This window comes from Leucopleurus acutus (assembly GCF_964270905.1).
Source record: "Leucopleurus acutus genome assembly, chromosome: 13".
Classification (NCBI taxonomy): Eukaryota; Metazoa; Chordata; class Mammalia; order Artiodactyla; family Delphinidae; genus Leucopleurus; species Leucopleurus acutus.
This window is the reverse complement of record NC_139155.1, coordinates 80,527,627-80,544,973: the sequence shown is the minus strand read 5'-3', so window position 1 is coordinate 80,544,973 and position 17,347 is coordinate 80,527,627. Positions and strand designations below refer to the sequence as shown.

Here is a 17,347-nt window from a genome sequence, read left to right as displayed (position 1 = left end):
TGCAGCATGCGAGCTTCAGTAGTTGCAGTGCATGGGCTCAGTAGTTGTGGCGCACAGGCTCTAGGGCACGCGGGCTTCAGTAGTAGTGGCTCTTGGGCTCTAGAGCTCAGGCTCAGTAGTTGTGGCGCACGGGCTTAGTTGCTCCGTGACATGTGGGATCTTCCCGGACCAGGGCTTCAACCCGTGTCCCCTGCATTGGCAGGCAGATTCCCAACTACTGCGTCACCAGGGAAGTCCACTCTGAACTCTGTAAACAAGATAAACTATACCTGGAAATATTTATCATTTATTAGGACTCTATCAGATTCATTTTAGTATCTCCCACATTTGCTTGATCATAAAGTAGACTCATCACTGTCTTGGATGTATAATCTGTGCTAAATCAAACTAGAAAAGACTGGAAGCAAAGAGGACCTATAAGTTTCAAGAGAAACTGGTAAAAATCTTCCCCTTTTAGACATCTTCCCATTCAGGGTACTTGCTGATGTAAGGGGGCTGCTGGTTTAAGACCTTCTGTTGCTGTTTCCCTCCAAACTCTTGGGCTCCCCCCGTCCTCACCATACGTTCTGGCTGCCCTCACACAGACCCCCTCCCTCCCACCTGCAAGTCCAGCTCTTATGCCAGCTGTTTCTAGAATCCTTCAGAGACAGTTTTGGGGACGGAATCTGACCATAGCATCAAGAAATTCACAATCACACGTGGAAGGTGTAATCATGGGCTGTGCTTGGGAAGACATTTCATGTATACTTTCAGGGGCAATTGTGAAAGATCTTGGCTACCCACCCCCGTTTCTTTCCTCCCTCTATTTTGGTATTATGTGGGACCTGAGATGAGTAAAATATAATTCTTAATTCTTGTCTTCAAGAGGCTAAGAGTCTACTGGAGGAGGTAAACTACGCCTAAAATAGAGAGTGGGCTGTGCCAGGCGAGAAATACCTTTATGCTTAGGGGACAACAAGGAGAGGTTGCTTCTGAGAGGGAAACTGGGAAAGGTTCTATGGTGGACGTGGTCTTTGAGTTTACCCTTGAAGTCTGAGTAAGATATGGATTTGTCGGGTGGGGAAGGAGAGCTGCCAGTGGAGGAGCCTGTACAAGCCCAGGTGTGGAAGCAGCAAAGCATAAGACCTAAAGGGGGGAGGGGCAGTGATTTTTCTAGTTTGCTTCCAGTTTTTCTATTCTTTCACCTTATTTACAGATATTGATACATCCGTCAGGTTCAAGTTTCAGTTTCTTGAGGAACACCCAGAACACTTCACCTCTTGCATGTACTTTAAGGAGAGGAAGTGTTTGCTCACATGGGGCTTCGCGTGGCCCTCTGCACCCTGTGTTCCTTCAGCAGGCCCTCATTCCCTTCCTGCTCCCGTAGGAGGGTGTGACAGTCTTGTGACGTCTTCTCCAACCCAGTTGCATTTGGAAAGATGCCTTATCGCCTTCAGCCTTTCCAAGTGCATATATATTCACAGGAACTTTACCTGTGAAGAGTATTTTTACCCAGGGCCTAAAGTGGGTCACATCTTCTTTCTGAACGTGGTCAGAAAACAAGACATAATTCAGAACAAGGGGTCGGGTTGGGCATCTCGCCAGCCCACAGTCTGGTTGCTTAGCAGGGCCCGAGCTGGACCAGCTCCCTTCCTGCAGGGCGGCGATGGTGGGGCTTCTGAACGTGCCCGTGTTTCCCCGCAGGGCGAGGGCCGATCAGCGGATCACCGAGTCGCGCCAGGTGGTCGAGCTAGCAGTGAAGGAGCACAAGGCTGAGATTCTGGCCCTGCAGCAGGCTCTCAAGGAACAGAAGCTGAAGGCCGAGAGTCTCTCCGACAAGGTCAGCCCCTGTCCCTCCTGCCCTTTAGATACACGTGTGCACCTCCTTTTAGCAGGTATGCTTGACACACAGTCACATGCGATCAATGGTCAGCATGTTTCATAAACGGAGTCGTGCGATTATGCTTCCCCGTGGGCCGCCCTCTGTTGCCAGTAGCGTGGGTGAGGGGGGCAGGTATTAGGGTGTCAGAGTCGGTCAGTGACTTCCTCACATCTGCCTGTCAGGGCCCCTGAGGTTGAGATTTTGATCTGGGTGCACAACACTCTTGCTTTCTGGCATTTGATTTCTAGACGCCTTCATGGGTCTAATGTCGAACATCCTTGGGGAGCGGGGAGTGTTGAGGACTCATGCTCATCCCATTGCTGCAATGATAGGAAGCCTCAGCCTCTCTGGGTTCTAAGTCCAGGGACACGGTAGGATCTGAGGATGGTGCAGGTTCTCAGTATTCCACGTTGGAAATACACGTGTTCTGTCCACCTAGCACTCTGTATTTACAAAGTGACATACCAGTGTTTGGAGATTTTTATCTAATCTTAAAAGAGATTTCGAATAGGTGCTTCAATATTATAGATAACAAAAGGTCCGAGGAATTTCATGTATACACATAGCCTCATACATACATGCTCTTTTGCACACACACACATGCACACACACACATAATATAAAGTAGAAATCTAACCTCTGAATTTTGTGTAACTTTGTAATTTCATGATTATAAAAGTGATTATTTGGGGTCATTGTGGAAGATATAGAAACCACAGAAAAGTCAAGAAAAATGACTGGTAAGCTGTCATCACTGTTATCTTGGTGAATTTGTATATACATATAAATATTTATTTATAAATTTAGGTTCTTACAATATAAACAGCTTTACATATTTTTTTAAACATCACATAACTAGGGTCTTTTCCTGAATTAGTGAATCTTTTTTGAACATGTAGTTCTAGAAACATCAATTACACAGAGGCACCTATTTTTTATTTTTATTTTTTTTGGCGGTATGCGGGCCTCTCACTGTTGCGGCCTCTCCCGCTGCGGAGCACAGGCTCCAGACGCGCAGGCTCAGCGGCCATGGCTCACGGGCCCAGCTGCTCCGCAGCATGTGGGATCTTCCCGGACCGGGGCACGAACCCGTGTCCCCTGCATCGGCAGGCGGACTCCCAGCCACTGCGCCACCAGGGAAGCCTGAGGCACCTATTTTAATGATTCCACTTGTGTTGAAAATTTGAGTTTCTTCCATTTTTTTTTGTTTTTGCCATCATAAATAACACTGTGATGAACATAAATCTTTATGGACATCCGTGATTATTTTCTTACCAGAATTTCATAGAAATAATATGATCAGATTCAAGGCTAGAGCTTGTTACTCAGGAACCCTCCTGGTATTGGCTTACTATTTTTTTTTAACCATAAGGAAAGTAAATATATTATTTGACCATGAGGAAAGTAAATGTATTATTTAGAGATAAATGAACCCTTTTGTGTTTAGCTTGAAGGATATTTTTTTTTACCTGACTGTTATTAAAGTATTCTATAGCAAAGTCCTACCCATCCTTTAAGACTCTAGACTTTCTGACCCCATCTTCTCTTGACGACTAGTCTCTCAGGATGAATTTCTCTTCTCCGTACCTCTTATCGAAATCGTCACCTGACAAAGCAGTCACTGTTTGTATACGTGTCTAGTTATGGTGCCACCCTCTGCCTTTGTGACCTGATGTAAGATCCTGGAGAGAGCTTGTCTGTCCTTTCATCTAAAGCTCCTGATATTATCCTATGCGAGTAGTAAGCATTCAGAATGTAATTATTTAATTCAGCCGAAGCATGTCAGATAAATAAATTCTTGAGAAGTCATCCCCCTACATATGACCCATCCCTTAGAAATAATATTCTCTCCTCACAGAATAACGCACATAAGGCTTATCTATGACAGGGACATGTGTGATATACTTTTAAAAAAACCAGTATTTATGTTCCGACCTTTAGAACTTGATTATTCTTTACCTGAGAAGGTTTGTGGATATTTGCAGAAGTTGTTAGCGTCTGACATTACTAAATGTGGTGTCACGGCCAATTTTTTCCAAATGTCCAGCTCAATGACCTGGAGAAGAAACACGCCATGCTTGAAATGAATGCCCGAAGTTTACAACAGAAGCTGGAGACGGAACGAGAGCTCAAACAAAGGCTTCTGGAAGAGGTGAGTGTAAAACGCCGGGCAAATAGAGCCGGGTGGACTCTCAAGTGAATATCTGTTGTCTTCAGGTGGGCAGATCCAAATTAAGATGTTCAGATTTCAAAGTGGAAATTTTCAAGGAAGAGTAAGGTGGTCACTGGATACTTCCTTTTTTTTTTCTTTCTTTCTTTTTTTTTTAAATTTTATTTCATTATATCTTTTTATTTTATTATTTATTTATTTATTCATTTATAGCTGCGTTGGGTCTTCGTTGCTGCGTGCGGGCTTTCTCTAGTTGCGGCGAGCAGGGGCTACTCTTCGTTGTGGTGTGTGGGCTTCTCGTTGCGGTGGCTTCTCTTGTAGCGGAGCATGGGCTCTAGGTGCGCTGGCTTCAGTAGTTGTGGCTCGTAGGCTCTAGAGCACAGGCTCAGTAGTTGTGGTGCATGGGCTTAGTTGCTCCGCGGCATGTGGGATCTTGCCAGACCAGGGCTGGAACCCGTGTCCCCTGCCTTGGCAGGCAGATTTTTAACCACTGCGCCACCAGGGAAGTCCCGGATACTTTCTTAAAGGTGTTTAACACGTTAAAAGAATGTGTCACGAAGGCCGGGGTCCTCTTTGTCGTTGTGTCCTCCCAAATGGTGCTTAATGGTGTGTCTAGTACACAGCGAGTCTGTGCCAAGTGGAAGTTTATTAAATATGCAGGCACATGGATATTGAGTTAAATTCTTCTTTAGAGTTTATGTCCAAAGTACATGAAGTTTGCAGGCTGATAGGACAACAATGTAATTAGCTTTGTGCACGGGGCAGAGACCTGATCAGATTACACTGAGTGCCAAATCTCATGAAGGCTTTTGAACACCCAGTTAATTCAGTTTAAAAAAAATGATGCCCTGCTTTTGAGACACAAAACGAAAAGCTCAAATTGGTCTCCTAAACCAATCCATTCCTTATGTTATTTCCTGTACCTTTTAACAGAATTCTGAAAATCTCTGTTTAAACTGATGACAACTTCCTACTCCCAACCAAAGCCCTGGTTTGGTTGAATCACTGATAATTCGGCTTTGTTCATTAGAATTGACCTATCGGGACAAATGCACTTTATAAAGATATTTCACGAGAAGTTGGACTCCAAGAGTGTTCTGTTTAAGCTATAGTGAGCCTGACGGTTGAATTAGCCAGATTATCTATTCTGGTGAACTGAGGTTTTATTGTGTGCTACCTGTAGCCCCTGAGGGGCTCTGCTGGTAGAAATATTATGACTATGTTATTAAGTTCGAAAAGTGTGGTGAAAATTTTGCAGGTGAATGTAAAATGTTTTATAGAATGAGGCTTTAAAAACTATGGGTGGGAGTTTTGGAAAGTTCTGGAGATGGATGATGGTGACGTACAACCATGTGAATATACTTCCTGCCACAGAACTGTGCAATTAAAAATGATTAAAGTGGTAAATTTTATGTATATTTTACCACAACAAAAAATTTTTTAAATCAATTACACACACACACACACACACACACATACACACACGTGGGTGGGAAATTCACCAAAGGTGACACTAAGAACATTATAATAGAAATTGACAAATCACCCCGGTGGTCAGATAGAGAATGGTGGTCTTTTATCTGGAATGAATAGGCAACACCCCCACTTGAGGCACCTGTTGGAAACAGGAGGAACAGAAATAATCAGTGTTCTCGCCTGTCCTCTTTTCCTTTCAAGGAAGGAGCGCTGGCCCCAACAGCTCAGTGCTTTGGTCCGAGGTTACATGGTGAGTCAATGGCAGGGCTAGGAAGAGCAGGCTGGAATCCTGATTCAGTTCCCTTGTTCTCACTTCTAAAACTACCTGGGAACCTTTCCAGTTCTCCATTCTGCACCTCACAGAGGGCTTTTTGAGCAGATGTCTGTCTGGCTGCCATTGAATGGGAGGCAGATCTCACTGACAGCCGAAACCATTAGGGAACTAAGAACAATCTTTATTGTCCGGAACGCAGCTGGCATGCTGGCTTGTGGTGGGCCTTCTGTAAGCAGGAGACCGGGGGCTCAGCCTGGCTCTCCCCTCCATCAGGTGCAGATTCTTGTAAATGGGGTCAGAATCAGTGCCTCAGAGTTGGAAAGAAGTTTTGTGTGTTATTCAGTGCAAATTCCCAGCACTTGCACCGCTGTTCCCTTTATTATTCCTGTCCTGGGCACTAACGGATCTTTCTCCCAGATCTTTTCTCTCGGGCCAGAAATGGCCTCAGAAGCTTTTCTGACACTGCCCTTTACAGGCATGATTAGTCTCTTGGACGTGATGCCAGAGCTCAGAGTCCACTTGCTAATCCTGTCGAGTTAATCCCCCTCCAAGGTGGAGAGTCCCTTCCCCAACCCTCCTCACAGGTGGGCCTCGGTGAACCTTGGCCTCAGTATCAAAATTTAGAGTGACTTTAGACATCCCAGCTCATTTTTCTGTCACCTGTAACTCTTGGAAAGTCCTTTCTTATTGTAAACTAAAGCCTGTAACTTCCAACCATTGGTTCTATTACATCGAAACATATGAAAACAGGGTGTAGTCTCATATTTCCAACCAAAGTAGGAGGTTAATACTGATTAATGATCAAATCACTTGACTAGTAATCAAAATAACTAATGTTTAATTAGCACGTACTATGTGCCAGGTGCCTTTCTGAGTACTTTCCATGAATTAACTCCTATAGTCCTTGTGACACTTCTGTGAGAGAGCTACTACTTTTTATTGTATCATCTCTGTGACAGCTGATTCGATATCTCTGTAGTTTTCCCACCCCATATTGCCTTCTCTTTTCTAAATGGAACACTTGAAGTCCTTCCGTGTTTGGGATGTTCTTTTCTGATAGATTTATCTTTCCGAAGAGAGTTTCTAGAAGCCCCTGTGGTTTGAACAGCACAGCATAGTGGGCTATCTCCACCTCCATTCTGGGCTCTGAATATCTCTGCCAGTGACCCAAGCCCTTTGTGTGGCTTTAGCACACTGCTGACACCCATCGATCTGTTAAATCACCACCAGCCCTTCTACAAGTTTTTTTTTTTTTAAACATCTTTCTTTATTCAGTTGATGTGTTTAAAAAATACCATCCTATTAAACCTTCTCTTGTTGGTTTTGATCCATCTTCCCAGCCACCAGAGTTGTTTCATGCTCTGGTTCTGTCATCTAGTTCCTTTGTGCTTCCTCCGAGTTTCCTGTCACCCTCATAAAATTGGGGGACAGATCTAAGCACGTGGCTAGAGCCCTCTTTTCACTCTAACACTGACTGGGAACAGCCTCCATTTACCTCTCTCTGGGAAGCAGGTTAATGGTTTTGTAAAACATTTCATTGAGCACAAATGTGACTCTTGTTTTCTATTGTAGTAAATAAGTAGCCTATTTCCTGGAAAGCTAATGGACAGTTGATGTGTTGATTCTAGAGAAATATTTTGGGCCTGGCTGTCACCAAACAGATTCTTGTCCCTAGCACTTGTTTCTCTGCTTCCTGCCTAGTAATTAGTGTTGTCCTAAAATAGTGGAGAGAAACTAAAGTGGGTAATTTGCAAGAAGTAATCATTTGTGCTACAGGGGACAGATAGCTCCCTGGAGGAGGTTATCTTAGCTGTTTTCTCTCTTTCTTTCCCTGTATTTTAGGGGGTTCTGTGGTTTGATTCAGAAATTCCAGGTCACGCACACAGGGCAGGTGATCATAAGTTAGTATCCTGCTTTACGGAGGATTGATGGGGAGAGGCTGTCGGAGTAGGTTCGGGCAGGAAAGGAAGATGGAAAGGTGAGGGGGGCGCACCTGAACGGGATGGAGGGAAGAAAGACAGACGAAGGAGTCAGCGCTAAGATTCATCGAGCATGTGCTATATGCTGGGCACTGTGCTTGGTGTGTCAGCCAGTGAAGGGAGTTATTACCCCCACTTACAGACGAAGAGACTGAGGGTCTGAGAGGCAGTGAGCTGCCCCTGGTCGCAGGACTAATAAGAGTTAAAGTCAGGATTTGAACCAGGGTCTGGACCGTTCTAAAGCCCAGGTTCTTTTCCATGACACCATGATGCCTCAGGGAATCAGCTGCCTCTCAAGAGGAAGGGCAGGTGAGGAGTAGAAATGGAAAGACAAGCATCGGTGGAGGGAAGAGAAATAAGGTAGCGAGGTTTCAGCAGATTCCAAGGTCATCAGTAGCCTTTGGCTGGCTGGGGCATGGGCCACCGAGGTTTGCCCTAGCCTGCTGGGAAACTCCCGTGCTGATGGTTATAGCTCTTTACCAGCCCTCTGTCCTTAAGGCCGCAGAGACTCTAGGCCACCAGGGAAGGGAGTATTTGGGCCACTGGTGGTGTGGTTAGATTGGACCCAAGGGGTTGGGTGAAATCAAGCAGCATCTTGTCAGGATAGCTGCTCTTTCCTGCTTTTTAGAAACAGAAGCATTTTAGGAAAGAGAGTCATAAACCCAGTATCTTTATAGCCTGCTCTGTTTTCTGGTTGACTTCCATTGTAAAAAAAATTGGAGAGAGATTTCCAGCACAAAGTGGTTTCCAATGTCCTAAATAGAATTTTGTTTTCCTTGGGTTTTACCGACACTTGTACTGAACCTGGGATCTTCCTTCCTCCCCACATGGTAGAAATATCTCCTGCGACTGTGGCTATTGGGGTGCTTGTTGGTCCCACACCCTGACGAGGTGCTGTTTGAGTTAGAGGTGCTATGACCCTTTGTTTTTTTTTAAATCAATTTATTTATTTATTTGTTTTTATTTTTGGCTGCGTTGGGTCTTCGTTGCTGTGCGTGGGCTTTCTCTAGTTGTGGCGAGCGGGGGCTACTGTGTTGCCATGCGCGGGCTTCTCATTGTGGTGGCTTCTCTTGTTGCGGAGCACGGGCTCTAGGCACGTGGGCTCAGTAGTTGTGGCGCACGGCCTTTGTTGCTCTGCAGCATGTGGGATGTTCCCAGACCAGGGATCGAACCCATGTCCCCTGCATTGGAAGGCGGATTCTTATCCACCGTGCCACCAGGGAAGCCCTGACTCCCCTTTGTATATTCCACACGGAGAATCACAAAGTGAGTTCTCTTAACAGCAATTGAGATCTTAAAAAAAAAAAATAATAAGGACAAATCAGAACGTGGCTGTCATGGCATTAAGTCATACTGCCTTAGATGTCAACTCAGATGGCCCGTACTATGAAGTACCAAAATATCCTTAACTGCAACTCTGATTGGGAAGGCAGACCCACCAGTCTGGACTTCTTGTTGTGGTGGGCACCTTGTGAGTGGCTGGCCATCAGAGATTTCTGTGCAAATTCTTTTTAACTGCACATGCATCATTTTGGAATAGCAGACAGTTGGTCATTCCGGAATGAGCCGAGCTTTTGGTGCCATGTCTGAAATTAGTTTGTAATAGGGACAGTGAGGGAGCACGTTGCTTTGTGTGTGGTATGAAGCCTCTCCTGCCTCTCTTCCCACCAGCAAGCCAAGTTACAGCAGCAGATGGACATGCAAAAGAGTCATATTTTCCGTCTGACTCAAGGGCTACAGGAAGCTCTAGATCGGGCTGATCTGCTGAAGACAGAAAGGAGTGATCTGGAATATCAGCTAGAGAACATTCAGGTGAGAACTGGCAAAGGGAACTTAAAGTGTCTGCAGGAGCAAAGCATGATGGCTAAAAGCCATCTGTCTGGTCAAATGGGCAGTATCTTCATGTTGTGTGTTTTTCCCAGTATTTTATTATGAGGATTTTCTAACGTTCAGAGAAGCTGGGAAATTTCTATCATGACCACCCTCTAGATTCTCCTACTTGCCATTTGCTATTTTTTGCTTTTTCACATATCTGTCCGTACTTCAGTCCATCTTTTTTGGGGGGATGGTGGGCAGTAAGATCAGAACTAAGTAAATAAAGATTGGCCCAGTGCGGCTTGGGTTGAATTTTTCGTATGTTAATATTGTAACAACTTTATTTTTTATTTTCTTAAAGTACCGAGTTTAAAAGTATACTTCTTTCGGTGTCTGAGGTGCTTTTCGTTTTCACAAATTTTAGGTTCTCTATTCTCATGAAAAGGTGAAAATGGAAGGCACTATTTCTCAACAAACCAAACTCATCGATTTTCTGCAAGCCAAAATGGACCAACCTGCTAAAAAGAAAAAGGTGGGTCAGAGGGTTTGAAAAGCGGGGAGCTGACAGTTTTGCTCAATCGTGGTGATTCTGTAAAGCCCACTGGGATAGATAATCCTAGGAACATCAGAGAAAACAAAATGCATCTTGTTTTGTTTGGGGTTGAAAAAGAGGTTTTGGGATCATCAGAATAGCTCTTCAAGAGAAGCGATCACCCTCGAGTCTGTAATACACCATTTTGTGTTCATGGCCTTTGAAGCTGCCATGCCTTCCTCTGTGAAGGCAGTGATAGTTTTTTCCCAGGCAGCTGGGGTGGGGGAGGTAGCAGAGGAAGGTTTATACTCAGGTCAGCGTCCTGGACTCCAGAGGGGTTCCCTGCTCACATGTACAGGACTCTGGAGAGATTACAGGTCGCTTGTATGGGATTCTAGACAGAGAGGGGTTCTTAGGTCATGGGGATGGGATTCCAGAGGTTTTAATATGTCATCTGTATGGGGCCGTAGAAGGATTCTCAGGTCATGTGTACGGGACTCCAGAAAAACTAGCCATCATCTGCTCAGTCCTTCTGATTGGCTCAAGAAGAGACTGGGACCCAGAGAGCTGACGTAACCTGCCCCAAATGTCTGACTGGATAGCTGTCCCTTCCACGGGATGCGGCTCCATCTCTTTAAAATTGTAACCTATAAATTGAAAACAATGACCAAAAGAAACAGATGGACAGGGTGATACATAGGCACACATGGGAAGATTTTTAATAAGCCCAAGGCATGCTTCCCTGAACCACTGAAGGTTTGGTCATGTGTTCTCAGTTCCAGAAGGTCTCTAAGGAGCCTGAAGCTTCTTCCCAAGGCACCCAGATGCCAGAGTAGCACAGGCGGTGGTACAGGGAAGGCCTCCGATGACAGGATACTGGGGAGTGGGCTGAAGGAGGCGGCCGGTCTCTTGGTCCCTTTGTTCTCTTTACGGGAAGGCACCAGAGCAGCAGTGGTGGTTGTGGAGGCGGGTTTCCTTGTGTGCTGTGTGACCGTGCCTGTTGGTGCTGATGATACTGAATCTGGTTTATTTTATCAGTGGACTGTTATCTGAGTTTGTCACTTGATGTAGTCAGGGTGCTTCCGTGTATTTTTTTTTGTTAGTTTTCACTCCCATTACCCTACGTTATACTTTTCTTTCCCAAGTACAATACATGTTCCATTTGCATGTTTTTTGCATAAGCCCCTTGTGGTGACATTATTTTAGTATTCCATTTTTAAATTTTTTTTGCTTCCTTTAAAAAAAAAATACTCATCTCTGTGTCTTGTAACGAAGCATCATGAGACAAATTCAAGGCGAGAGTGATTTCTGAACCATGTCTCCTTTCCATCCTCCACTTCCATTTTTTGAGGGTAAAGGCTCAGGAAATGGCTCTCCTTGGGAATGCTAAAGGAAGAGGTGGTGGCAGTTCAAGCATCTCTGACCCTCTCGGTGAAAACTTCCACGCCCCTATTTTTTTTCCAGCCGGCTGGGAGGGGCTGTGGCTCGGTCCCCCCCTCCCCCTTCACATGCCATTTTTACTAAACCCGCTTGCAGTGAGTATGTGCCCGGCTCCCGTGGTCTGCTCCTCCCGAGGCAGAGTTCCTTTCACTAGTTCCCAGTGCCAATTTCCAGGAGTTAGGAGATATCTCTGTTTCCATTGCTAGGGTTTATTTAGTCGACGGAAAGAGGACCCTGCTTTGCCCACACAGGTTCCTCTGCAGTACAATGAGCTGAAGGTGGCTCTGGAGAAGGAGAAAGCTCGCTGCGCGGAGCTCGAGGAAGCCCTGCAGAAGACCCGCATCGAGCTCCGCTCCGCCCGGGAGGAAGGTACGGGTGCCCTCGAAGCCAAGTGCGGTGGACGAGGCAGAGGACCGATCTCAAGGAGATTGGCCGAGACTAGTTCAGCCTCGTGGTGACAGCCCAGACATCCCACGTCTGAACGATTCACGGCATCCTCGGCATTGCCGATCGGGCACCCTGTGTGTCCTTTTGGTCTCGGGCCTTTGATAGCCAGCCCCCGGGGCGGTCCACTTGGTTGGGGCCTCTCGGGGACCCTGCTAACCGAAAGGCGTTGGACCCGTCTCTCCCCAGCAGCCCACCGGAAAGCCGCAGACCACCCGCACCCGTCCACGCCGGCCACCGCCAGGCAGCAGATCGCCATGTCCGCCATCGTGCGGTCGCCCGAGCACCAGCCCAGCGCCCTGAGCCTGCTCGCCCCGCCGTCCAGCCGCAGGAAGGAGTCTTCGACTCCAGAGGGTATGTCCTCAAAAGGGGGCACTGGACATGCATCGACATTTTTTTAAATGGACTGAGAAATGCAGACCTAAGGTGAAAATGACAAGTAATAACACTAAAGGATAAAGAGTAAGAAGTAAGCCTTCTCCCCACCCCGGTTCCCTTACCCAGAGTCAACCATTGTGCTCTTCCAGCCATCGTTCACGCACGTAACTGCATGTCTGTATTATGCAGGTGTCTTATATAATCATCTTTAAGAGGCAGGAGAAAATAACATATTTTTCTCAGTCCTTTTGTCTTTCATAAATATCATAGCCCACTGTGCTCTACACCAGGGGTCTCCAACCCCCGGGCTGTGGACCGGTACCAGTCCGTGGCCTGTTAGGAACCGGGCCCACAGCAGGAGGTGAGCGGCGGGCGAGCGAGCGAAGCGTCATCCCCGCTCCCCATTGCTCGCGTTACCACCCGAACCATCCCCCACCCCCCGCCCCCTGCACCGGTCCCTGGAAAAATCGTCTTCAACGAAACCGGTCCCTGGTGCCAAAAAGGTTGGGGGCCGCTGCTATACACTGCAGAACACCTTTCTTCTTTTAGTTAAAATGCTGTCTTAGCCAGTTTCGTATTAACACATATGGATCGACCCCGTCCTTCTAGAGGGCTGTGTGGTCTTCCATGGTGGGAGGTGTATGATCCACCTATTAATCCGGACCCTGTCGATGGGCATTTAGATTATTTCCAGTTCCTTGTTTCCATATGTATCCTGCAGTGAATACCCTGCAGCTCTGTGGGTGCTATGACTGTAGGATAAGTCCTTGGGAAATGAATCAGGTTAAAGGTTATGTTCATTTTGAAAGGTGGTAATTTGTGCCAATTTATACCAGTGGTGTGAGGAGTTTTACTTTGTGGGCTTAAAAGTACTCTGTTCACCTAGAGACGGAAAGGACTTAAAAAAAAAAAAAAGCCAAGGAAGGTGGTTTGGAAAGTCATACAGAGAGTGGAGTAGAGCTGTGGTTTAATATCACGGTATCACCAGCTACGCACTTTATCTTATTTACTTATTTTTGGCCCTGCTGTGCGGCATGAGGGATTTTAGTTCCCCTACCAGGGATTGAACCCTTGCCCCCTGCAGTGGAAGCGTGGAGTCTTAACCACTGGACCGCCAGGGAAGTCCCACTATCAACCCACCTTAGCTGCCAATCTCGATGGGATTTTGTTGTCGTTGTTTTCTTCAGCGATGATGTCATCTCATTTCCTATGTTTACGTAACACTTTGAATCAAAGAGCTTCACTCTTACAGTCATCAAAGTGGAGCTGGTAACACAGAGGAAAATCATTTCTGGCCCCCGTGTCCTTCGATGAGGCTGCGTAGAGCAGCTCCCTGAGTAGTTTGGAATACTCGAAGCATCTCCTTCGTGTGCGTGGCTTGTTCACAGTTTCAAAGTGCATTTATGTTATTTATTCCTCATGACTTTCTGATAAAGGAACAGGAATAGCATTATATGGAGAAATCAATTTGGATTCAGAAATATGGATCCTGAATTTTTCTATTTAAAGCTGCCGTTAGCTAGTTAGGTCACTATTGAGAAGGGGGCCTTCTAAATGGAAAAAAATCAATCTTGTTAATTTTAACTGACTGGACTATAAATGTAAGAATCAGGTGTTTGAGGCTTAAAAGTTGTTTTTTTTAAAAAAGGAGGTTATTCATGAAAGAGCTGGGCATGAAGTGAGAATTCTTCAGTCAGTTTAGGTATTGAATAATCAGAAGTTCTGTAATTCAGAATAGTGATCTTTAAACGATTCTGAAAAGCTCTAGATCCATGATCTCATGTGGAAAACAAACCGTTTATGACTAAAATATTTATAAACAACTGACTTAGGAGCATATGTTTCTCTATGCTCACAAATATCTATGCCATTGTATTAACAATCTGCTGCCAGTGATATGTTCTTAAATAAAACCTAATTCCTAATAACCAGATAATGGTGATTTTAATTTGGTTCATATAAATCTAGACACATCTATTAGTGTTAAAGTAATTTTACAATCTGTCACTAACGTGCTCTAATGTTTTTAACAGCTTTATTGAGATATAATTCACATACTATACAATTTATTTGTTTGAAATGTATAATTCATTGTTTTTTAGTAAGTTCATAAGGCTGTGCAACCATCACATTCTAATTTTTAAACATTTTTGGTCCAACCCCCCCCCCAAAAAAAAAACCCAAAAAACAAAACGACCCTATACCCATTGGCAGTTGCTTCCCATTTCCCCCTTCATGGAGCCTCTGACAACCACCAGTCTGCTTTCTGTCTCCATGGATTTGCTATCCTGGACGTTTCCTATAAATGAATCATACCACGTATGACTTTTTGTGTCTAGCTTCTTTCATAGAGCATAATGTTTTTGAGATTCATTCATCTTGTAGTATTTATCAGTACTTCATTTTTTTAATTGCTGAATAATATTCTATTGTGTGGTTATCACATCTTGTTTCTGTATTAATCCATCAGTGGACATTTAGATTGTTTCCATTTTTTGGCTATCATAAATAATGCTGCTGTGAACATCTGTGCACAAATTTTGTGCCTACATAATGTTTTCATTTCTCTTGGGTGTGTAGACCTAGGAGTGGAATTGCTGGGTCATCTGGTAACTCTGTGTTTCACTTTATGGGGAACGACCAAACTGGATTCCCAAGTGGCTGCACCATTTGCTTTCCCACCAGCAGCGTATGAGGACCTTCATTTCTCCACATCTTTACCAACATGCATTTTCCATATTTTTGAGTCTGGATAACCCAGCGAGCGTCAACTAGTATCTCACTGTGGTGTTTATTTGCATTTCCCTAATGATGAATGACGTTGAGCATGTTTTCCTGTGCTTCTCGGCCATTTATTTATCTTCTTTGGAGAGATGTCTTTTCAGATCTTTTGCCCATTTTTTAATTGGGTTGTCTTTTTCCTATTGCTTCATAAGAGTTCTTCCTATATTCTTGTTCTTTCTATATTCTGTTCTTCCTATAGTTCTTCCTATATTCTCTAAACTCCTTGTCAGAGGGATGATTTGCGAACACTTTTCCTATTCTGTGGGGCGTCTTTTCACCTTCTTGGTGGTATAATTTGCAGCACTTTAATGATTTTTTTGAAAAAATTTTCCTCCAGAATTCAGCCGACGTCTTAAGGAGCGCATGCACCACAACATTCCTCACCGGTTCAATGTAGGACTGAACATGCGAGCCACGCAGTGCGCTGTGTGTCTGGATACCGTGCACTTTGGGCGCCAGGCATCCAAGTGTCTTGGTAAGAGCAGCTGCTGTGCGTGGGGGGAGGGTGCCTGTGCATCTCCACCTAAGATTCTGTCCGATGGGGGCGGGGTTTTTTTTTCCTTTTTAAATTCCTCATCATGTAGTGCATTCATTTTCAAGCTTGTAGTCTTAGTGGGAGGACACTATTTTTCCCCTGTTCAAGAGGGAGTTTATACGTGTTGTCAGCTCACGTCTCCAATTCCCTGTGCAAAATGCCTTGGGCTTTGTGAACTTCCAGCCCCCTTTCCGTCAGGCTGGTCTCTCCCTGCCTCTAGGCTGTGTGCTGGCTCCAAGGGAAATGTGCAGATGTGTTTTACACACCTGTCTGTGGCAGCCTGGGCGAAGCCAGGAAACCTGGGTCGAGAGTGCCTGGCTGTCTCGTTTCCTCTTCTCCGTAGGGGCCTGGCTCCTGGGAAAGGTTAGGGATGCCCTGGATGGCGGGGCCAGATGGACGGGCCAGGCGGGGGGGTTGGCTGGCAGAGGCAGGGAACGGTCCAGCATCAGCCGAGTGTGTGTTCAGGTTGTTCACTGCTTTTCCCTAGAATGTCAGGTCATGTGTCATCCCAAGTGCTCCACGTGCTTGCCGGCCACCTGTGGCCTGCCAGCTGAATATGCCACGCACTTCACTGAGGCCTTCTGCCGTGACAAAATGAACTCCCCGGGTCTCCAGACCAAGGAGCCCAGCAGCGGCTTGCACCTGGAAGGGTGGATGAAGGTGCCCAGGTATTGCTGCAAGGCCGTTCGGGCTGGGGTGGGGTCTGGTGAAGGGCGGCAGGATGTGCCGGCCCAGAGCGGGCCGCTTTGGGGTAAGGATACTTCTGAGCTGAAGGCATTTGGAAAACAGCAGATGCAAGAGTGACACTCTGACCTCCCCTTTCTCTCTTGGAAAGTAGGAGATAAAACTCCCATGTAAAAGCTGCTCTTCCTGTACCAGGAGGAAAGAAGCGTTCTCCTCCCCGGAGCGGGGGCGGGCAAGGCCAGCTGAGAGAAGTCTGTGCACACAGACCCTGTTACCTTTCCTCAGTTGCTGCTCTTTGTTCAACTTAGTATATAAGCACTTGGGCCCATCTGCTTTTGGGGCTTTATTTTCTTGTGGAGACTCCCATGTACGCATAAAATAAAATGTGTATGCTTTTCTCCTGTTCATGTGTCTTACATCAGTTGAATTCCGAGGCCAGCCTACGTCCCAGAAGGGTAGAAGGAAGCTTTTTTTTCCCCTGCCCCTGCACTTCATTCCCGATGTTTCCGAGGGAAGCATCTTCACCGGGATTCCCTCGCCTCCCCACCCCTTCCCCCTGCCTGACTCTTCTGAGTTCAAACAGTTCTCTCCCATCTCTGTTTTCCCAGGAATAACAAACGAGGACAGCAAGGCTGGGACAGGAAGTACATCGTCCTGGAGGGCTCGAAAGTCCTCATTTACGACAGTGAAGCCAGAGAAGGTAAATTAATAGCTCAGGGAATCTCATTGCACGCGGTTGGCCCAGCTGTCCTAGTCTTGGTGTGAAGGCTCTGTTTTCCGGACTGCGTTGCAAGCCTTCTACAAGTTTCCATTTTTGAAAATTAAAACCCAAATGACTGCGCTGAAGGTTATTGGTGCGATACTCACGTCTATAGGTCTCCCCACTGAAGACCCTGCAGGGTGCTGCCCTGAAGATTCCACCTGCTAATACACCTTCCGAGAGCTTCTGCCGCAGCCAACTAACCCCAATCCGCA

The 17,347-nt window shown here is 45.9% G+C and overlaps 1 protein-coding gene across 3 annotated transcripts in view; it reads left to right on the top strand.

Annotated features, from left to right (window-relative positions):
* The window catches only part of CIT (citron rho-interacting serine/threonine kinase), a gene marked incomplete at its 5' end in the record, with an annotated part of 169,926 nt that overhangs the window by 136,779 nt on the left and 15,800 nt on the right, over nt 1-17,347 (top strand). For 2 of the 3 annotated variants that reach the window (XM_082852596.1, XM_082852594.1), the window contains 9 exons: nt 1,684-1,819; nt 3,909-4,013; nt 9,432-9,572; nt 10,000-10,107; nt 11,754-11,916; nt 12,181-12,345; nt 15,491-15,628; nt 16,176-16,356; nt 16,981-17,072. In XM_082852596.1, the coding sequence (XP_082708722.1) occupies nt 1,684-1,819; nt 3,909-4,013; nt 9,432-9,572; nt 10,000-10,107; nt 11,754-11,916; nt 12,181-12,345; nt 15,491-15,628; nt 16,176-16,356; nt 16,981-17,072 (1,229 nt within the window). The remainder of the gene's footprint in view (nt 1-1,683; nt 1,820-3,908; nt 4,014-9,431; nt 9,573-9,999; nt 10,108-11,753; nt 11,917-12,180; nt 12,346-15,490; nt 15,629-16,175; nt 16,357-16,980; nt 17,073-17,347) is intronic. The other variant, XM_082852595.1, reaches the window with a different exon arrangement.